We start from the raw sequence: 23,409 nt of genomic DNA on the forward strand, positions 1-23,409 counted from the left end.
CTTCAAGGGTGGTTTTCCACAACCGCATCGAGTTCGCAATGAACGCCCTTAGAGTCCTGTTGATATTGTACAGCTTCAAGCACTCAGTGATCCATGTGTGTGGCATTGAGTCATAGGCTTTCTTGTAATCAATCCAGGCAGTGCACAGGTTGGTCTTACGGGTTCTGCAGTCGCGGGCGACTGTTCGGTCAACCAGGAGTTGGTGTTTGGCTCCCCTGGTGTTTTTGCCGATACCCTTCTGTGCTGCACTCATGTATTGATTCATGTGCCCACTTATCTTAGCCGCAATGATGCCTGACATGAGCTTCCATGTTGTGGAGAGACAGGTTATTGGCCGATAGTTGGATGGGACTGCACCCTTTGAGGGATCCTTTAGGATCAGGATCGTACACCCTTGGGTTAACCATTCAGGGTGAGTCCCATCCCTTAGCAGCTGGTTCATTTGTGCTGCCAGGCGCTCGTGGAGGGCAGTGAGCTTCTTTAGCCAGTACGCATGGATCATGTCAGGGCCCGGTGCGGTCCAGTTTTTCATACCTGAGACTCTTCCCTGGATGTCTGCCACTGTGATGGTGACTGGATTCTGTTCAGGGAGGTTGCTGTGGTCTTCTCTCAGATCCACCAGCCACTGTGCATCGGTGTTATGTGATGCCTCCCTTTCCCATATGCCTTTCCAGTACCTCTCAGTCTCCAGCCTTGGTGGGTATGCTCTGCTGTTATTACCCTGCCACTGAGCGTACACTTTCGCCGGTTGTGTTGCGAACAGCCGGTTTATTCGTCTGGCCTCGTTATCTCGTGTGTACCTCTTTAGGCGGCTGGCCAAGGCTTGGAGCCTTTGTTTGGCAGTTTCGAGTGCTTCAGGTATGGGCAACTGGTTGTACCTCTTGGGCACTTGCTTTTTCATTGCACCTTTCTGGGCCTCTGACAGTTGGCTTACTTCTCTCCGCACCTCCTTGATTTTAGCCTCTAACCGTCTTTGCCATGGTGGGTATTGTATCGCATGGCTCCCATGGTTGCTCTTATAGCCCAACACATCTAGGATCACTGCTGCTGAAGTGTATATCAGCTCATTGGTTTCAGTGATTGTTGTGGTAGGGATCACTGTCAGTGCTGCATTCACATCTTCTAGGAGACTTTCAGATGGTACTTCACATAGCCTCTGTAACCGGCATCGGGGTTGCCTTGTGTTCATTCGGGCCATGATCTTATCTTTCAGGTCAGTCGCTGCCTCGCTCAGCGTGATACTTATTGGGGTTTCGTACCCAATCTCTGGTTGGGGAGTTGGTGTCAACTCCCCTCTGACCTGGCACACTGGTTCCCCCTTGCCGTGGCATTTGTGTTGTACCTCATCAATCTCTAGTTGTGATAGCAGTTGCCGTTTGTGGATGTTGGAACACTGAGCTACTAGTTGTTTGGCCGTTAGCTTGGACTGTGGGTATCGTAATAACCATTTCTCCCACATCCTGTTCATGTAACCCCTCTGCCTAGGGTTACTGTAGTAGTAGCATTCCAACAGAGCCTTGTATATATATATATATATATATATATATATATATATATATATATATATATATATATATATACATATATATATATATATATATATATATATATATATATATATATATATATATATATATATATATATATATATATATATGTATATATTTTAACACACACCTGCCTTCTGTAGCCTGAGCTGTAGCGCCTCCCTGTGGCATACAACTGAGGGCATGATTAACGTACTTTAACACTGTATATCAAGGATAGTTTCAAATGTGATCAAATGGAACTTCCAAGTGATCTTCAACTTGAATGTATAAACAATTTCTCTCTTATCTGAAAAGTCATTTACATTAATTTTTATTTATCACAAGCCATCAGCAACTACAGACTTTTATGATCAAATAAAACGTCTTCTGGGATACTGTCATTTAAACAAAGAATTAATTATCGAGGGTGATTTTAATATGAATTGGGATGAGAAAAAAGGGAGAAAAAACTTAAAACAAATTATGGATCATCTTAATCTTAAACAAATCATAGACAGGCCTACCAGAGTTACTGCAAATTCTTCAACAAGAATAGACCTATTGTTTACAAATTACCCTGACAGGATTATTAAGACCTATAATTTAATCACAGGAATGTCTGATCATAATATAATTTAGTTCTCATGAAAATGATTTAAAGTGAGATTTCAATATCCATATACAGCGAAAAGTAACCATGATTTCATACCAACAACTCAAATACAAAGTCTTGAGGTAGCTCTTAAAGATACTGACTGGAGTGAAATTCTAAATAACCAAAATGTAGAAAATGGGTACAATAACAAAAAAACCCAAAAAAGCTCTACCATAGAAACTGAATGTATAAAAATAATGAAAGAAAAAGACATATTGCTCAAAAAAGCATTGAAAACTGGTCTGGCAACGGACAGACAGATATTCACTGTAACTAGAAATAAAGTAATAGGCAAAATACGCAAAGCCAAAGCAAACTTTTTCATAAAAGTTATCAATGAAGCAAAAGGAAATAATAAAGTTATTTGGAAAAAATATTAATAAACTAACTGGTAAACAACATAAAAATGAGAATCACAATATCGAAATAAAAATAAACAATATCCTTGTACAAAATCCTCTTGCTATTGCTACCGAAATGAATAATTATTTTATTAAATCTGTACATAAATTAACTCAGCAGTTTGCACCAACAGAAACAAAGTATTCGTCCATGAGCTCTAGTGACTCCATTTTCAAAATGATAGATATAGAAATATCTGATGGAGATGTGCTCCGCATTATTAATTCTCTTAATTCCTCCAAGGCAAAAGACACACATGGACTAGACACACACTTCCTAAAACTGTAAAAAATGCGTTAATCACCCCAGTTAAACATCTGTTGAATCTGTCCTTCAGACAAAGTGTTGTGCCATCAGCATGGAAGTTGGCAGTGGTTTCTCCAGTTTTTAAAAATGGTAATAAGTCTGAGATGGCTAATTATTGCCCCAACAATATCCTCCCTGCCATCTCCAAAATTGCTGAGAGATGGGTGGCTGAACAATTATATGAACACCTCACCACAAGCACTACACCTTTACACCCACTGCAGTTTGATTTTCATAGTCACCATTCCACAGAGTCTGCAAATAGTTTTTTTTTTTTTTTTTGAAAATGTCAAAAGTTTTCTTGACAAACACAGGAGCAGTATTTCTAGACCTCAAGAAGGTGTTTGACACTGTAAATCACCAGATTCTTTTTTCTAAATTATCCCATTTTAGTTTGTCTAGAGAGGCGCTAAGGTGGTTTGAATCTTATTTGTCCCACAGACAACAATGTGTTTCCCTCTCTGGTTTTAAATCGCCCTACCTTCACTGTCCAACAGGGATTCCCCACAAGGTAATATTTTAGGACCTATTTTATTCAGTTTATATATCAATGATCTTCCTAAAATGTGTCCAGATGTCAATGTCCAGCTGTACGCTAATGATGCTGTGATCTTTACACATGCCAAAACTGTACAAGAAACTTCAGAAAAGTTAACTTCAGCCATGACTCATGTCCAAAAGTGGGTCAAGAACTCGTGCTTGCAACTCAACATAAAGAAAACTGTCTGCATGATGTTCAGCAAAAAAAAAACAATTGATCTACAGCGGTCTAATGTCTTTCTGAACCGGGTGCAACTCAGCCTGATCAAAGAGTTTAAATACCTGGGACTGACATTGGACCTGACATTGACATTTGACAACACACTAAGCTCCTCACAAAATCTGTTCATTTTAACATATATATATATATATACAGTCCCTGACAAAAGTCTTGTCGCTTATCCATTTTGTAGAAACAAAAGCTTATAACCTGACTTTAAATTAATCGATTGGTTTTAGAACCATTTTTAGAAATGTCTCATGTGAAAGCTAAAACCCTCCCAAATTATGCTCAATATACTAAAATAAATTTGCTTCACTGAAGAAAGATTGATCATTTAATGAACAGAGAAAGGTCAGATTTTGGCAAGACAAAAGTTTTGTTGCCTACAGAAAATTTAACAAATAATTTACTTCAAATACACAAATATGTTGCATAACGTCAGTGAATTAAGTAGTGGTGCTGTGAGATCCATATTTAATATCTTGTATGACTTCCATGAGCTTGCTGCAAAATTTGACCCCTTTTATGGTTGGGAATGTAAGATGTAGCTAATACTTCTTGATATTTTAGGCTATTGATATTTGCCTTCCACCCTGCAAATGTCTCGCACAGCCCCATACTGGATGGAACCCCAGACCATGATTTTTCCGCCACCAAACTTAACTGTTTTCTGGGTGAATCTTGGATCCATGCGGGCTCCAGTAGGTCTCCTGCAATATTTGCAGTGGCTGTGATGTAATTCAACTGAGGATTCATCTGAGAAATCCACCTTCTGCCACTTTTCCAGTGTCCATCCTTTTAGCAGGCTGTGGGCCTTGGCAAATGCCACATGGTTTTTTACAGAACTGAAGTGGTTGATATCAAAAAATCCTACCAATGGCTTGAGGGGGTCTGAAGGACAGCACGGAGGCACTGATCCTGGCTGCTCAGGAGCAGACCCTGGGCACTCAAGCAATAGAGGCCCAGATCTACCACACCAGACAAGACCCAAGGTGTAGACTGTGCAAAGAGGCTCCTGAAGCAGTCCAGCACATAACTGCAGGGTGTAAGATGCTGGCAGGGAAAGCATACATGGAGCGACATAACCAAGTGGCGGGCATAGTGTACAGAAACATCTGTGCAGAGTACGGGCTGGAAACCCCAGGATCAAGGTGGAAAACACCTCCAAAGGTTGTGGAGAATGACCGAGCCAAGATCCTGTGGGACTTCCAGATATAGACTGACAGGATGGTGATGGTGAACCAACCAGACATAGTGGCAGTGGATAAGAAACAGAGCAGAGCTGTGGTGGTGGACATTGCAATAACAAGCGATGGTAATATCAGGAAAAAGGAACATGAGAAACTGGAGAAAGGAGCTGGAGAAAGCCTGGAAGGTGAAGGCATCAGTGGTGCCTATGCCCTTGTGGCCGTACCGGCTTGTAAAAGCCTGATCCCGTCAGATCTCAGAAGCTAAGCAAGGCCGGGCCTGGTTAGTACTTGGAGAGACCGCTGGGAAAATCTGGTGCCACAGTGGGGCGCCAGTGACAATAATTGTAATTGTGTCCTTAGGCAAGACACTTCACCCACATTGCCTAGTATGAAAGTGGTGTGTGTGAGTGATGGTGGTGGTCAGAGGGACTGTTGGCGCCAATTGGCATGGCAGCCACGCTTCTGTCAGTCTGCCCCAGGGCATCTGTGGCTACAACAGTAGCTTACCATCACCAGGTATAGAGTGAATGAATAATGCCGAATGTAATGCTCTGTCAAGCATCTTTGTGACAAAAATATCTCTGAAAAGCGTTATATAAATAAAGACTTACTTACTGTGGTGATTGGAGCACTTGGGGCTGTAACCTCAAACCAAACTGGAAGAGGCTATAGCAGATACCAGGAAAAACAACGGACATCTCGGTCCAGAAAAGTGCAGTATTATTACTATTAGTACTATTACTCATTATTGCTCTGTGCAATAATGAAGCAGACCAAGAAAAGAACACTGTTCCTACTGTGAAACATGGAGGAGGCTTGGTTTTGTTCAGGGGCTGTTTTGCTGCATCTGGCACAGAGTGTCTTAAATCTGTGCAAGGTACAACGAAATCTTTAAACTATCAAGGTATTTTGGACCAAAACGTGTTGCCTAGTGTCAGAAAGCTCGGTCTCAGTCGTAGGTCATGAGTCTTCCAACAGGACAATGACCCAAAACACACAGATAAATACACACAAGAATGACTAAGAACAGAACACTGGACTGTTCTGGAGTGTTCTTCTGTGAGCCCAGATCTCAATTCTACTGAGCAGCTGTGAAATGAGCTGAAACATGCGTCTGGAGAAGGAACCTTCAAACCTGAGACAATTAGACCAGTTTGCTCATGAGAAATGGGTCAAAATACCTGTTGACCAGAGCAGAAGTCTCACTGACAGTTACAAATCATTTGTTTGCAGAGTTTGCCTCAAAACTTTGTGCAACAAAATATTACATTAAGGGTAACATAATTTTTGTCCAGGCCAGTATCATTATTTTGTTTTTTCTAATAATTCTGTTGAACTACAGGTGACAGTACTTTTGCATTTATTATTGCTTTTCTCAGTTTTCAAGTTATTTCAGTGATTATTGTTGATTTTCTTTCATTACCAGAGGGGTACCAACAGACACATCTCCAGCCCTTTTAACCACAACACAGCTCATCTTCAAAATGTTCTTCAACAGAGTAAATGCTAGTTTTCATAGGATTTCAGAAAGCACAAAAACAAGTTAATTTCCAGTTTTATTTTCCACAGATAAAGCACTATGGTACAACAGTATAAGGGTCAGATTAAAAATAAATACAGTATTATGCAGGCAGTTAAAGTGGAAACATTTCCACATAAAATTTGTAATTTTACAAGAATAAAGTTGTAGTCAAAGTAAAGATGTTACCCGTTGTTCTAGCGCCTAATTGTGACGCACATAATTAAATAGTGTGTAAACTTAATTAGCACATTAATTAACAAACAAGTAAAAATATGTACAGTGTTTTTCGGTTTTTATTTTTTTACATTTTATTAAATAATCAGAATTTATTCATGGCAGCACAAAATCTAAATCACACTAAAATACAGAGGTCTGATCATTTGTATTTAATTTTAAAAGTACGAACTAGAATAATCTAACCACAAGACAATAAGAACAATCAGAATCAAATGGTTGAAAACATAACACAAAATAACAAAATAAAACTAAAATCGGACTGATATATCAAAAAAAAAAAGTTCTTGTATTGTATGTAATTCTGTTGATATGGATTATCGTGCTTTCCAGTATTGTTGTGTTAGTAGTTTTGTGTTGTAGTGTGCAGCTGAACACAGATGAAGTTTGTGTTCTTTTGAGTGAGCAGAGGTCTTCATGAGCTACAGGAACCTCACAGAGCTCTTTCTCTTTCTCTGACTCCACTGTTTCAAGTGTACAGAGTGTACTGCAGGTGAATAGGCAAAAAAATCTTACATTTAGAGATATCAGTTTGAAACTTGTTTTGTAATTGACTCACATAAATGTAATAAATATATATATATATGAGAAGTGTTTCATCATGTAATGTTTTCATATAAACAAATGTATGTGTATCAACTATTTTTGGACATATGAATCTCAAAAATAGATGGTGCCAGGTTAAAATATTTCGCTTCATTTTCTCCTTTTAGATACAAGAAACAGACAGGGGAAATTTTGGATATCTTATTTAGTGTTTGAGTAAACTACATCTTACAAAAAATGGTCAAAAAACATTATTTCACCAAATTCTTTAAGTAAAAATTAAATCAGACTTGGAATTAAGTATTAAAAAATCCTTCTGTATGTTTCATCAAAATCAAGTTCACAAATGAGTACTTTGGTGCATGCCTGTGTTACTTTAAAGGGTGAAATATCAATTATTATATTTCTCTGCAGATCTGGACATCTTATTTTATTTATTTAACTGCCAAAAAAATGGGGAGAAGTTTTTGCCTATAGTGTCTTCCCTAAAAATACCCGTATCAGAGTTTTTGTAAAATGTAAAGCATTACAGATAATTTGAGGACATGCACAGCAAAAACATTTCCATGGAGGCACCTCTGGCAAATTGATCTGGGTGTGGCTGTCTTTTTCTTAAAACCATTTTCAAAATCCTGATTTATTGGTCATTTAATGGCACAGCACTTAAGTCCTGGTGCAGCATTCAGCCCCAGAAGCGCTGGCGTCCTTGAGGCAGGGTCTGCTCTGTCTGAGGTGGGCTCAAAACACCACCACTCATCTCCATGGTAACCAGGAAGTACAGATTGATGCCCATCATGGCGAGGGACGGAAGAAAGGACAACCCGAACCCAAAGGCCCTGATGCTGCTTTGGAATGCTGCAGCTACCCAGTACACCAGCCTGTAGACAAAACAAGTGCATCTTTAAATGTTGCACTAGTCTGTGGACAAAACAAGCGCACCTTTAAATGCTGCATTAGTCTTTGTACTGTACGAAACAATTGGGACATTTACGTTAGAGCAGTTTTAAGCCTCTGCAGAGCCCCCACAGTTCCAAATCTAAATGACATTTAGACACCAAAATACTCAGATTTCGGACAAATTTTGCCGTTTGCATACATACTGTGTACATTTTAGTAATTCTAAGCCACCAGAAATCAGATAATCAGTTTTTCGAATGCATATCACTGCAGTCAGCCGACACTGGTAGGCTCTATAATGACTCTATGGACTTATAGTTCACTATATGAAAGGTGGAACAATATGTATTTTAGGGTCAATTTTTATTGTGTATACTTTGCACTGTTGGAAATGTTTGGTTATTTTTTAGCTATTTCGTAAGATTTAAGCCATTGAAGGTTGAATTAATAACTTCTATGAGTCATAATATTTGAACTTTTAGTCATACAAACCTGTTGAGTATTTATTTGAAGGAGAAATAGCATTACATATCTTATAAGATCCAAGTGTGTTTTAAGAAAATAAGTGCCCTTTTCTATCCCTGCACCGGTATCAGTTAATATCATGTATTGGCAGATACTTAATGTCAAAGTATCATTATCGATACTGGAACTGAAAAACTGAGCAGAAGAAGAACTGGTTAGATTAGCCATGATCTTTAACTGAGGCGAAAGTTAATGATTAAAAAGATGTTTTTAGGACAACAGCTGAAGGATTTTGAGGTGAGAAAAATGCGGAAAATCCAACCTTTTTGAAAGCTCTAGGTGCCTTGTCACTCGAACACGAACAGTTTGTGATTACACTGTACTCTTGGGAAAAATCCTTTCTGGGAAAGAGGTATTTTATTGCTGTACTACCAGTGAAGGTCCACTAAATCAACTTGAGACAGCTCTAAGATACCAGCACCCTATCCAGTTATTTGAACAGATCCATGCCATACACCTTCACTAGAATCACTTGGATAATTTCAGCCCATGGAATTGCCATTATCTACTGAACAAAAGATAAAATGGGGCTTGAAACTTAAAATCTACCACTTCATGACATCACAAGGTGGAATAGGGCATTTTGAGATTTGGAGGGTCTGTTTTTGAGGAGGTACAGTCGTGTTGTTGGTGCCCCCTCTGGTAATGAAAGAAAAATCAACAATGGTCACTGAAATAACATGATAACATGAAACTAAGAAAAGCAATAATAAATAAATAAAAAAAATACTGAAAAATAACAAATGAAAATCAGACACTGTTTTTGAATTTTTTTTCAACAGAATAAAAAATTAAAAAAAAAAACTAATGAAACTGGCCTGGACAAAAATGATGGTACTTCTAGAAAAGATAGTAAGGAAGTGGACAACAGGGACATGTTAAACTTCGGTGAGTCTTTAATCTGCATCACAGGTGTCTTCAAACTTGTCCTCAGTCAGTGTGTCTGTTTAAAGGAGGACATGTGTCATTGTGCTGTTTGGAGACATGATGGACACAACACTGAACATGGACCAGAGAAAGAGAAGAAGAGAACTGTGTCAGGAGACTAGAAAGAAAATGAGAGACAAGCAGGTTAAAGATAAAGACAATAAGACCATCTCCAAGCAGCTTGATGTTCCTGTGATTACACATGTTCTTCAGAATTTTAAGGTCCACAGGACTGAAGCCAACCTCCTGATTTTCATTGGTTATTTTTCAGTAATTTTTTATTTATTATTGCTTTTCTTTTCTTTCAAATTATTTCAGTGATTATTGTAGATTTTTCTTTCATTACCAGATTGGTACCAACAATTTTGAACACATCTGTAACAACATTCTAACATGGTTTAAAGCTCACAGGAATCAATACAGGACCTTTTAAAACACTATTAATTATAATATTTTAATATAATATTTATAATCAAAAGCTATAATTAAAACAGACTGGCGTTCTGGGCACATACTGGGCGAACTACCTGCGGTGGCTTTACAGTTGAGATTGTGCACAGTTGCCTCAGAAGCCAGAGAGATGAGCAGTTCACAGGTTTTTTTGTATCAGAGAAACGTACCGCCCGAGGCAGAAGAGCACCGTGAGCAGGGGCACCACTTTGAGCTGGTCCTGGCTCAGGTAGGTCGCCATAACAACCAGCTGCATAAAGTAGAGCAGGAACAGGTGGGCGGAGTCAGACACAAAGCCCCGGTGTACGCTGACATCATTAGACGCCACTCCTTTCAGCCCTCTGGAGACACAACCCTCAGTGTGACAAAGAGACTGTACTTCACCAGAGCGGAGACGTGACACGCCCAGGACCAGGTACCCTGAAACATGAGACAGCAGGGGGCGCTATGTCAGAAGTAGGCCTGCTACGATGATCACAATATCTGCTTATTGTTCCATATATGAGAGATTCAACAATATTTTTGGGTGGTCAGTATTTATCATGTATACATTTTTGTTGCACTACTGGATAATTTTTGTTTATTTTTTTGGCAAAATGATTTGAGGTGTAGAAGGCTGAATTAAATGTTCTGTATTACACAAAATGGATTCTTGTGACTTTTAGCCATGTTGTAATGTTATGTCATCAAAAATATGCCAGGAGCTGTGTTTTGTTTCATTCACACATATTTGAGTAATCTTTATTATACATCTGTCTACATCTACAATATTATCTGTTCAACCTTGTGATGTCATGTCATGTTTTAATGCTTTTTACCTCAGCTATTCCAGGACTAAAATTATCCAAATGATTCTAGTGAAAGTATATGGAGTTTACAATCACAGTGGAGTCCTTCCTGTATTACCACAACATCCCACAGTGGAACAGTGTTTTCTGTTTGAAAGAAGTACTCAGCCTGAAAATGCAGGATTTGTGGATGTGTGAATGAAACAAAACACAACTTTGGGTATTTTTGATGAGGTCCATACCTTAATAATATAATATGACTCATTAGAGATGCAAACTAAGTACTAAAATGTTTCATTCTGCTGTTTATTTATTGCAGGTCATGATTTTTTTTTTTACAATATTGTAGAGTTTTTGTGGTTTAAATCTGTTCAAATCTGTTCTTGGGTTACTGTGTCAGTGGTAAGGTTGTCCCGATCCAATCACGTGACTGCGGACTCGATCCGGACTCAGATGTTATGTTCTGATCAGGTATCGGATAAATTATATAGGTTTAAACACACACACAGGACACACAGGACACAACAGTTTTTAACTGAGATTTGGGATTTGCTCAGGGATGTCCAGTTAGCGTGACTTGTCTGTCCCAGTGTCTACTGTACTCACGCTGGGACTTTTGGGCAGTGCCGTGCCCTGGTGTTGTTGCCTGGGATTCTGTGGCCCATGTTCACACCTGCGCAGCCGATGGCATCATCACACGGTGCAGTTTTTTTTTTTTGCATGTTCTGTGATGGAGGTGGTGCTTTTGGCGGAGAGGGTGGGAAGAGCAGCATATTGAGCAGTGTAACAGATGTTGCGGTGAGCGCTCTGCGGCGGGTTTGTGGATGTGGTGGCGGTGCGAGGTGCGAATACTACACATTGAAATCAATAAATCTGATCCCCCCACACATCCTCGAACTTATTCTTTGCTCTGTTTTATAAAAGTATCGGATCGGGACTCGGTATCAGCAGATACTCAAAATCAAATGACTCGGACTTGGGGGCAAAAAAAACATTTGGCTTTGGAACAAGTGCTGCTGCATCTCTCCAGCTCTCACTGTGGCAGCTCGGGTCAGATTCCTGCACCAGCTCGGGTCAGATTCCTGCACCAGCTTGGGTCAGATTCCTGCACCAGCTCGGGTCAGAGTCCTGCACCAGCTCGGGTCAGATTCCTGCACCAGCTCGGGTCAGAGTCCTGCACCAGCTCAGGTCAGATTCCTGCACCAGGTTGGGTACCCACGGACTTAAGAGAGGGAGAACCCGAGCACGAGCACGTGGAGCAGGTGTCCGCAAAACGTGATCGTTGCGGTCACCCGACCGTCTTCGCGGGCGCACCTTAGTTCTGGGTTAGTCCTGGGTTATCACGGGCACGGGCGGTAACGGGTGGAATGTTAATGGGTCTGGGCGGGTGCGGATCTTTTAAAAAGGACCCGTGCAGGACTCGGGTCACGTTGGTCACGTGCAGTGATCGTGGTGGCCCAACATCCACCGCGGTGAACCTCTTAGTACCTCCTTGATTCATTTTTGCGGTTATTGCGACAGTCCTAGTTGAGCTCTAGGCCCAAATACTTATAACCCTCCACAACCTCCACAGTGTCTCCCCCATCTCTTTGGTCTTTGCAGTGTTCTTGATTCACCCCACAACAGCTGTGTCATCAGAGTTCTTCTGCAAGTGACATAGCTCTGAGTTGTATCTGAGGGCCGACATGTACAGGGTAAACATAATGAGGTCTCCCAGTGAGGTAACCTGTAATCCCACTAAGAAGAATCCAAAAGAAAACTGCAGAGGGTCGAGGGTGTGGCTGATCTGGGGTTTTGAGCCAGTGGTGGAGCATCAGTAGCTCTATTGTCTTGACTGGCCTGTTGTTATTCAGCTCCTTGGGATGAGGCTTTTTGGGGACAGGGATAATACAGGATGTCTTCCATTGAATAGGGGCCCTCCCCAGACACAGACTCATATTAAATACATACTGCAGAAGCTCCCCCAGCTCAGCAGCACAAGCCTTCAAGAGTCTTGGACAGATTTCATCTGGTCCTGCTGCTTTACTGGCACAGATTCCTCTAAGCTGACCAGTCGCTGTGATGCTCTCTGTGGGGCAGTGGTGTGAGGAAACAAGATCGAAAGACTCAGCTGTGTCACTGTTGTTGTGGAATGACACTGAAGTGGAAGTGTATATCATACTTCAAAATGTTTTATTGTGACAAGTTTAGTAGGACTCACCCAGCGCTATAGGTAGTGTGGCAAAGACTGAGCAGCGCAGAGTGTAGACCAGCCTGAGGGGGGCGCCGTCCATCACCGGAGCATCAAAGGGCAGAAAGACATATCCACCCCACAGCAGGAAGGGGAAGAGCAGAGCTGCTGTCCCCAGGGACACCGCCATCTTGAGGACCATGCGCTCACTGCAGCAGTGGCCTGTACCGGGAAACTCGTCATTCAGTAAGTCATCTTTTTTATTGGCACATAGAAGCGTTAAAGAAGACATACTGTGACTGTGTGTGCAATGTTTCAATGGCAATACTGTGGCAATCAATCAATGCCACAATACTGATCGAAAACTATTTAAAGGGTAACATTCTGCAAAAGTGTTTTTTCAGCTTTCTACCATATTATAAAGTTGATCCCTCATCAAAAATTTGCCTGAAGAGGTTTTAGATATATCTTGAGTATTTTAGCCATCTCTCTTGGGCCCTTTTCGAATCCTCCTTGTGATTAGCTGTAAGATTCTGTGTAAGACTCTGCCCACAAGCCTACATCACTCATGTACTCTATAAATATATGAAAAACAAAATACAATACTGTACACAACTTGACCTGATTGAGCAATAATTTCATTAGCTGGATGCACACTGATTGTGTTCTTAAGGGGGAGTCTTATCATGGAGGCCAAAAGGAGGAACACTACACTACGTCAAACACACAAGTGAAACTTACAAAACATGTCAATATGTTGCATTATAATATAGTATAATATAATATAATATGTAGCATTTTCAAGAGGAACATGATGATCTAAACAAGTCAAATATGATATCTCCTTTATAGCACATTGCCATCATGACAACAAGGTGCCTCATCCTGTCAGCCCCTCCTATGGATAGCCACAGATCATGCTAGCTGGCAGAGGATTTAGTTTAGTTCATCCTTATTTAAAGGGACAATGTACAGAGACATTTAGCTAATAAAAAACAGGGATGTGCCATATCCTGTGTGTATATCACACAGTAATAAAAAAAAAATAAAACAGGAGAACAAACTAAGTACAGAGTAGTTGGCTCTGGTACTGTAGTACTGGTACAGTAGTACTGGTACTGGGGCATTGTTGAAAACAGGCTCTTCAATGCAGGAGATTAGTCAGACATGCATGAATCACTCTAAACACAACTTCAGAGGTGAAATGAGAAGGGGAACAATATAACATGGCTCAGCTCTGATGTCTCCAAGCAGCTTTTAATCATGATAAAGACATAAAAGCAAAAACTGTAGTCTATGCACGACAGTCAGGATAAGCCATCAAAACAAATGTATGCAGACAACAGAAAAAATTGATGTTGATGTTTATGTTTAATAACCTTTAAGTAACGCATCATAAACCACATGCTCCTCATGAGACACAGGATTTTTTTAAATGACTGTAGCCTAAGTCATTAAGCCAAATATGCATTCATAGTGGCCAACTGCAATGGGTTTATTTTTCAATTATAAAGAACTGGCACCTTTTTTTTTTTTTTTTTTTTTTTCTTAATTTAAGTTATTTATTTCAAATATCTACTGTAGGAACACCAAATGTTATAACTTATTGTTCATGCTAACTAAAGTTTTGAGTATTAATAAAAATTACTTTATTTTTTAAATTCAATGTTAATGGAAGATCTTGTGTTTTAAGATAAGAAATGTTAATTGAATTGAAGAGAATCAAAAAGCAGGAGTTCAAAATCAAAAGTCATTTTGAAATGTGACTTAAGTGAATCATCCCCCCCCCTAATTTAGAGTGATTTGTGCATGTTTGAGCAGTCTTTAATCGCTTATTTTCAAGACGCCATATTTTCACTACCACATCCACTGTTTTACTTTGTTCTCCCATAGTATTTTTTAATCATGATACACGTAGGGTTTGGAAGCATCATTTTGGTCGAAATGTAAAAAAAAAAAAAAGCTCTGCTTGTGATGAAGTTTACAGTGACAGTTTTTTAACGCAGAAGTCAGTGGACTTATTTCAACTAAATGAAAACATAATGATCCACAGATGTCTTGTTTATAACAGTAGATCAGACACAAGCACAATACGTGTGCTTAAAATCCATGTTATGATCCTGTTCAGAAGTGTACCTCTATGTGGCGTCTCCTCTGGCCACTCCTCTTGGACAAAGTGCTGCTGGAGGAAGGGCCTCTTCTCACCCTCCATTTCCCATGATGCCGTGATGCTGGTGGGGGCGGGGCTGAACACCTGAGCTGCACTGACAGGCAGCGTGTTCTCCTGCCACGCCCTGTCCTCCGGTGCTGACATCATCACCTGGCTCTCTGTCCAGCTGCCGGCTTCTGGAGGCTTCATCTGCGACATCTGCAACACACATGCGTCATACACGTGTGAGAGGGCCTACAAGTCAAATACAAGCATTAGAAGACAGTGTAAGGTTAGGGTGCACTTTATTGTGTCCTGTATGTGTCCTGCGCATTTGACCAATCCTTTAATGCCACTGGGATAATCTGTCTGGAGCGGCAGGGCGGCAAGGGAGCCACCTCTGGGTTGTGGTGGAAATTTTAGTATGTTGTGTGTTTTTCTGTTGTTCAAAATACACACATAGTAAGAGGTGTTAAAAGCCACATTACTGCTTGTCTAATCCTTGTGTTTTCCACTTTACATGTCTGCCGTTTTATTTCACATTTATTTCTTTTGTCTGATGATCCTGAACTGTGCTCACATGCTAATGTAAAGGTCTTACCTCTCTGAGCTCAGAAAGCCAAATGGCCAGACTGACCTAAATGCAAAATGCAGTTGCTGAAATGTGACAGGTGTAGTCTACGGAGCTGCTCCTGTCGCCCAGCAACCAAGACACGCTGTTAGAGCTAATGCTATCCAGACGCACCAGACAGATTACGCACATGGCTCAATAACAAAGATTATGTAAGGGTCATTAAACTGTTGGATTTTGAGACCAAGTTATTCTAATAATTCTAATCCAAAGTTTATGGCTAAAAAAAAAAAACTGTGATGAGATTTGCATGATTAAATATTATTATAATTGTTACAGCACCACATACAGGTGTGGCATATGTATTACCTCATTTTCACTCAATGCTCCGTTGTTGTCTGAACGTGAATATTTATTGATCCGGCACATTTATTGATCTGTGTGGATGCAAATTTTTTTCAAACAACAAACAAACAAACTGTGTCTGTCAGTAGTGGTATAACTTAATGGTACAAAGGTAATAAACCAGCATACATTCTTGTATGTTTTGGTATTATTTTACAGATAATTTCCACAAGAGGGTCTTGAGCTATTTTTGGTCAGTACCTTAGCTGGAGGATTTGACTGATGCTGCATGTTTATATGCGTGGTATGTGGTGGTGGAAAAAGATTAGAAAATCTGTACTTGTTGGCAAACCATCACTGGCATGAAAAATGAATAAAAAATTAATTTAGTTTATTTTGGATGTCTGTTTTGTAAAAAGATTTAACAAGACCTTTTCATTTTAGACCAGTATTAGTAACACCTGATTAATTGTAGGCAGCAGTTAAAAGTAAAATTTAGTGGTATTAAACCACAATCTGCATATTCTTTGAGTTCTAACCAATCAGGGCGGGCAATGTGTGTGCCGTTTATGTGTCTTATTGCTGTGGATGCTGCCATGGTCACTGGGATCGTATTAGTTTACATGGAGCTGCCCATCTTGACAGTAAATGTGTTCTATCCACACTCAAAAGCCTTTTAAAGCCTCCAGAGAATCAGTGCAGTGACTTATTGGTCACAAAAACATTGAATGTTTTACACAAATCAACCTGCTATATATTATGTCTTAGCTCTAAAACCTTTCTCAAATTCTCCATTTAACTGAATGGGATTCCCACTTAACCAGAAGTACCAACACAAAGAAACTGCGGTTTAGAGGCATTTAGAGCCAATATTGGCAGAGCTGAGTAAGACCGATAGAAAGAAGCAGCAATGAGATAACTGCAGTGGAATGACTGGGACTTGTACTGGCCTCATTAACTGCTGTGATTTTAAATATAATTAAAAATCCAAAGAAAACTACAACTGCAATCTACTCAGTTATGATAACGTAAGTATATACAGTTACTTTCCACCCCTTAAATATTATAATTAACAATATGTACTAGAGCCCGACCAATATATCGGCCAACCGTGGGCATGTTATACCTCGTTATAAAGCTTAGACTCTCTACATTCTGTTCATTTAATCCAATTTACAGACAGATAAATGTCCTAATATGTGGCTCCGCATCAGTATTTATCTGTGGAGTCATTTGTCTCTGTGTGTGTCCGTACTGTCCCTGAACACAGCCCCAGTCACTTCAGTCACGTGTTCTTGTTTACACCCGCAGCCGTGCTCAACACTGAGATTATATTCTTTTTAAGGACAATTGGTTTGAGTCAGGATTAAAAGGACATTTATTAGTGCAGACTTGTGATGTGAGGAGGAGCCTGTGTGAGCGTTGAGTGTTGGAAATATGTCGATTTTGAAGTTGGTTTTGGTTAGCAATTAGCTGCTGTAGCTCCCTCACATAAACAGGCTGTTTTCTATTGGCCTGTTGTAAAGTGACTTTATTGACCGTATATTTGTTACTGGACCTGCATTGATATGTAAATGAGCTGAGAATAGACGTGTTAATTATGACATTTGTGCATATAATTAATTACCGCGGCATTTATAGCTAAAGGCTAATAGCGGTAGTTTTTTTTAATAGCTAGTAGTGATGGGTCAGTCGCGAACGAAACGGCTCTTAGAAGCGAACGACGGGAGCATGCTCCTTATAGGGAGCTGTGTTTTCTCTTTCTCTCGCTTTTTTTTTTCTCTTCACACCGCATGTAGATCCGTAATTTGACAGGGGCAGCGGCTGAAAATGAAACTTTCAGAAATCTGCATGTGCATAGGAGAGAAAAAACATGCATATTTGGCTGTAGTTCAGCATAAAATGAATAAACGAGGACTACCATAGAGACCGAGTCCCGACACTCAGACCTGGTTCAGTTCTGCTTTAGTCCTGTTTTACACATGGTTTAGATACGTTTTAGTCCTGGTTCAGTTCTGGTTTAGTCCTGCTTGCAACAAAACAATCTGAGGAGTCGCTTGGGAGCTGAAAGAGCTAGATGCTTTTAGTGAACCAAGCCAAAAGAGCCGGTTCTCTAAAAAGAACTGGAATATCCATCACTAGTAACTAGAATGTGATGCAAAAATGCCATTAAGCCAACCTACTGTCTGTATATATGATGTAAAGAGGCAGAATAACAATAAATGTTGCCTAAATAAACTTAATTTAAAATCCACCAGAGCCAAACCTAAGTTTTTTAAACAATTCAAGATTTACAGTGACTTTTTACATCACTAAATATATCGGCAGCTCCAACTCCCATTATATCGGTATCATATCGGCCACAACAAAATCCATATCGGTCGGGCCCTTATATGTACGCCTATAATACACCAGAGATTTGTTTGTTTGTTTTGGCCGATGCCAACACTGATAGTTTAGAACCCAGAATATCTGATCACCAATCAGCTCTGCCCATATTTTTGGGCTGATATGTAGGGCTGATTTTGATTATTGTCCCCCAAACATATGATTTTTTTTTTTTTCAAACATATGAAATTACTTTCAACATAAACAACAATTTCTAGTGCTCTGCGTGATTAAGATGTACAAATCTCATTAGATTTTTGTAGACATCTGCTAACCCATAATGGTAATGGAGTGTAATCTCATTTTGGGCAATGGCATTGTCATATCGACTGTTACAACAAAGTGTTATGTAGCAATTGGTGAGTCCAAACCAAATATCAGCAAGAGATTTAAGGCCAATAGCAAATATGCAAAAAAGTGCAAATATCGGCCGGTCTATGTCTGCAATACACACAAACACACACAGCTTATAGTAAATGTGGGTCTCACAAAATACGTATGAGAAAACCGTTTGATTCCATTGTCACGTTCTGCCAAAACATAGCCCAAGTAGCATACAGATAGGAACACGTTACTGATTTGGGAAAGCTCATATTCTGTTCTACAGGATATAGCTGGAAGTCTCACCTTAAAGACTGACAGCACAGGCTTATAAAGTCGGCGAGATCCAAGTAAAGTGATAAAGGACGTATGTGCACTACCTTTAACTAAACATTATAAACCTGAACAAAGCAGTAACATGTCCATTATCACAGGAGGGATTTGATAGTACAAGAATAAATCTCTGTGGGAAAATCGGCATCTGCATTTCACCGTACTTCGGTGTAGCTGGGGCTGTCAGGACTGCAATCAGGACATTTTGCTCGTTACATTGGTCAGAAGAAGGCTGTCTAACTGGACTGTTCTCTTGACCATGACGTCATGTTCAGAATACAGAGCAGAAGACTGATAAAGGCCATTTGTACCCATTTAAAAACCCAGAGGACACGGCAGCAGCCTGCCAGAGAGGGCACAGAGGGCACACACTGCACACACTGCACACACTGCACACACATGCACACACTGGAGCACAAAGAAGTACAGGTGAAGCTGTTGGTCTAATCTGTGCCAGTGTTGTGCGTCAGTCAATAAGGCTCAATCGACACACGGCGCATTTCCTCTTCAGAGTATTGGGCTATATAAAAACAATATACTAATGCAGGGACTTCTCAAGCAGTAACAGAGACAGAGATGTCGTTTGAGCCTCGGCCTACAACACAAAAAAGCGTGTTGCGCGTTTGTTTGTGCTCCGTGAGTAAAAGCAGGGCCGCAGAGGCGGTCAGTTTCGGCGCTCGGGTCAGTTTCGGCGCTCGGACCTGCTGGATCCAGAATACACACCGTTCCTTTCCAAACAGCACTAAACACTACAAACACACACGCGCGCTAACAAAGCAGTGATCGTCAGGGATTAAACTGACATCCAGAATTCAACAGAAGAACACGCACCTGTCTCTGTTTCGGGCGCACCTGCCTTTACCTGCCCGGATTCACTGTAAACCGGAAACCTGACGCGACACGCCCCCTGCTCCGTCAGGGAGCGTTCAAGGCCTGCGCACAAAATGCCTCTCCACAGCAATCATCATCATTTCGGTAGGAAAGTTTGTCACAAGTTTTAGAATTCACGTCTCAACCCGCATGCATGTTTGATCACAAATGTTTGATCTTAATAATATGATTTGATAACGTCACCTTCATTAAAAGTACTGACTCAATACACATGTTCGTTACAAATATTCAGATAAATAATGAACTGCGTAACACAAAACTCCTCGTATCATCGGAAACTAAAATGTAAATACTTTCTTAGATGTGACACGATATCTGTCTGGTCCCAGGTTCCTGAAGAGCGCAGATCCGCAGCGTGAGTGACGTGGCGCACGGGCGTGGAGGAGCAGCGTGGGGAAAGTGGCTGAGCAGCGGGGCGTCCCTGGATAAAACGCTTTGTTTGGTCAAAATTACAATCAATGGTTTAGTCATTTAGCGTTGGTTCCAAGTGAAAGCTGAACTGTGGCACAGACAGAAGATAAGTGTATTGTTTACGCTAATTTTGGTTAAAAGGCTCCTTATTTTATTTTTTATTATTATTTTATTTATGTATTTATTTATTTATTTATTTTGCTCAAAAACGTTACTGATGCAGTTTTAATCTTATCTAAGTCATTGTGCTTGAGCCAAGGGAACAACTCAACCAAAATTGCACTTTCTTGTATTCATTCAAGTTTCTCCTGTTTCTTTTTTAAAAGTTAAACAGGTTCTAGACCATAGTTTGTTCCTTTATGATTACACATATTTTTTTTACATTTTCTAGTGTTTGTGTCTATTTTTTAAAATAATTAATTTAATTAATTAATCATTGCATTTACGTATATAGCACCTTTCATGATACCCAAAGCGCTTTACAGATCATTATTCATTTACTCAAGTGGTAAACCACTACTGTAACCACAGCTGCCCTGGGGCAGACTGACAGAAGTGAGGCTGCCAATCTGCGCCATCGGTCCCTCCGACCACCACCATCACTCACACACACACCTCTTTCATACTAGGCAATGTGGGTGAAGTGTCAAGACCCGGCCTTACTTTTTTCAAATTCAATTTTAATGCTTTTAAAGGTTTCGCTTAATAAAACATGTGAAACTTTTTGCTTTGGGGTCCATCACTTGCTTATTTCTGTGGAGATGTCATTGCTCTGACTGGAATGTTCCACAGTGTGACATTAAACAGCTCTACCTTACATTTATTAAATTACAGGTGGTTTTACAGCTCAAAAATACTTAGAAAAACAGACATTCTGACTGTGAGCGGGTTCGCCTCTCCACAGATCTGACCTGTAACTTCTGAATTTGACAATAATAATGGTAATAAAGGCTTTCTATTCTAACTTGGTCTGGTGTGGTCTCCATGATAGATAGATAGGTTTAATGCCACACTGTGAAACATTCCAGACGAAGCAATAACATCTCTATAGAGAAAAGCATTTGACCCTCCACCAGAAAAGTTTCACAATGCATCTTTAAATGTTACTAAATCTCACTTTATTATGTCATTTGAAGTAGATGGTATACAGTAGCTAAAGGTTCACTTTATTGCCATGCAGGGAAATGTGTGCTCAGCATTTGACCCATCCTTTGACCCATCCACACCACAGTACAGCACCCAGGGACATATCTCTAGATCTGGAGCTAGTCTTGGTCAGGACCACCTTTGACCTATGGTGCATGTTTTTGGTTGACGGGGGAAACTGGGACACAAACCCACAACCTTCTGGCTGTGAGTGCTAGCCCCTCATGATCATCATGACTACCAGACTAACTTTTTGGCTTATATGTAGTTCTACTGTCCTATGTTTTCACTGTGATTAAACTTGACTAAACTTAGGGTATTTTTTTTTTATATTTTCTGGTAGTTTGTGGCTAGCTTTTGGTACTAAATCATGATAATTGTCACGTTTTGTCATTTGAATTAGGTTTCAGTGGTAGATTATTATACACTTGTCCCCATACTTACACACAGTAGCTAAAACAGGGCAAAAATATAACCAAATGTGTGAAGGGAATTCTGACTCATAAAGTGTATAGAACTTAAATGTCTTTTTATGTGAAGAGTGCTGAGGTTCCTGGAGCTTGTGATTGGGTCCGTGTTTGTAGCTTGATTGGTCACCGTGAGGAGTGTCGTTCCTGGAGTTCTTTCCTGATTGGCTGCTGTGACGAGCATTGGTCATTCCTGGAACCCCGGTACATGTGTGCTGATTGAGGCTGAGTCAGTGTGGTGTGTGTAGCTGCACCAGTGGGACTCTGCGCTCCACAGCCATGTTCTTATTATTCCTAAATACTTTGACTTTGGTTTTAGGTTTGCTCCAGTTTCAAGGTGAGTAACAGCATTTTTGTTGTTGTTGTTGTTGTTAAATAAAAATGTAAGACTAGAGGTGAATATTGCATTTGTGGTTAAGAAGATCTTCAAAATAAGTATATGGAGTATATGGTCTAGTGTAATCTTTGACTCCTTTTAAGCAGAGGTGGGTAAAGTAGTCAAAAATTGTACTCACATAAGAGTAACATACTTCAAAATAATATTACTCTAGTAGAAGTACAAAGTAGTGGTTCAAGAAATTACTAAAGTATTGAGGAAAACGACTACTTAAGTAAGAGTAACTTAAAGAGGACTTATATACAACCTGACCTGACTATATAGTTATATAGTCAGGACATAATATTTGAGTTATAATTTGAAGTGAATGTAATTGGAAAACGCACAATATCTGGTATTTTCAAAGGACAAACAAAGAAATGAGATAAACTAAGAGTACTGTTACTTCAATAAAAATACTACTGAAATAGGAGTAAAAAAAAGTATGCTGCTAGAAAAGTAGTTTGAAAAGTATATTTCTTTAAAAGGTTACTCAAGTAAAATAACTTAACTAAACATATGTGTAATGTGAGTACTACCCACTTCTGCTTACATGGTCCATTCATGTTTTGTGCAAGACTTGAACCTCAACCAAGACATTTGCCCGCACATTTTGAATCATACTTGATCATCAGAATACTGTATACCAAGATACTGCAGTTACATATGGAGATATTATTGTACAAGTTTTGATATGAATGGCATGACTTCTGAACTCGTCTGTGCAGTTGGAGATTCTCGTGAAGCTGAGACAAGACTCTGTGATTCCAGTTGTTCTGGTGAGAATGTAAAATCTAATAATTAATGTCATCATGATACAAAAATTTCAAACTTGATTTCGATACTAAGGAACAGACTCAATACTCAATACCGATTCTGATATCACAATGATGATGAGGTCTTTATTTAGATAGCAAAATGTGATTTTCAGCATCTGTCTTACATGTAAATCAGATTATTGTACAATTAAACAATTGGCATTCTTAAAAAAAAAAAAAAAAAAACATTATTATAATATTAATAATAATAATCTCATTCTAATTTAAACTATTAAAATCAAGTTACATACTGTATACAAATGTAACTGAAGGAAGTTTATAACTTCTT

General features: G+C 39.7%; 1 protein-coding gene and 1 pseudogene across 1 annotated transcript; one reads left to right on the forward strand and one right to left on the reverse strand.

The window, feature by feature from the left end:
- The first annotated feature begins 5,055 nt into the window (after positions 1–5,055).
- On the forward strand, positions 5,056–5,170 carry LOC129411939 (5S ribosomal RNA; annotated as a pseudogene).
- Positions 5,171–6,400: 1,230 nt separating this feature from the next.
- Positions 6,401–19,868, reverse strand: LOC110169974 (transmembrane protein 79). Its single transcript, XM_020935582.2, has 5 exons — positions 19,843–19,868; positions 15,041–15,308; positions 12,935–13,126; positions 10,117–10,366; positions 6,401–8,025 (listed from the first exon to the last, which is right to left on the reverse strand). The coding sequence occupies exons 2-5, from the start codon at positions 15,270–15,272 to the stop codon at positions 7,830–7,832; spliced, it is 870 nt and encodes a 289-aa protein (XP_020791241.1). The 5' UTR covers positions 15,273–15,308; positions 19,843–19,868; the 3' UTR covers positions 6,401–7,829.
- Positions 19,869–23,409: the final 3,541 nt, after the last annotated feature.

Source organism: Boleophthalmus pectinirostris, unplaced genomic scaffold (genome assembly GCF_026225935.1).
Source record: "Boleophthalmus pectinirostris isolate CB_2022bp ecotype Guang Dong unplaced genomic scaffold, ASM2622593v1 HiC_scaffold_6, whole genome shotgun sequence".
Taxonomy (NCBI): Eukaryota; Metazoa; Chordata; class Actinopteri; order Gobiiformes; family Gobiidae; genus Boleophthalmus; species Boleophthalmus pectinirostris.

What these genes read in the sequence shown, in the direction of transcription:
- LOC110169974 (XM_020935582.2), bottom strand. Translation starts at nt 15,272, where the DNA reads ATGTCGCAGATGAAGCCTCCAGAAGCCGGCAGCTGGACAGAGAGCCAG. An exon ending in CACACTACCTATAGCGCTGG is followed by an intron (nt 10,367 to 12,934) that starts GTGAGTCCTACT and finishes CTCATGTTTCAG; the next exon opens with GGTACCTGGTCCTGGGCGTG. An exon ending in GTGCTCTTCTGCCTCGGGCG is followed by an intron (nt 8,026 to 10,116) that starts GTACGTTTCTCT and finishes TTTTGTCTACAG; the next exon opens with GCTGGTGTACTGGGTAGCTG.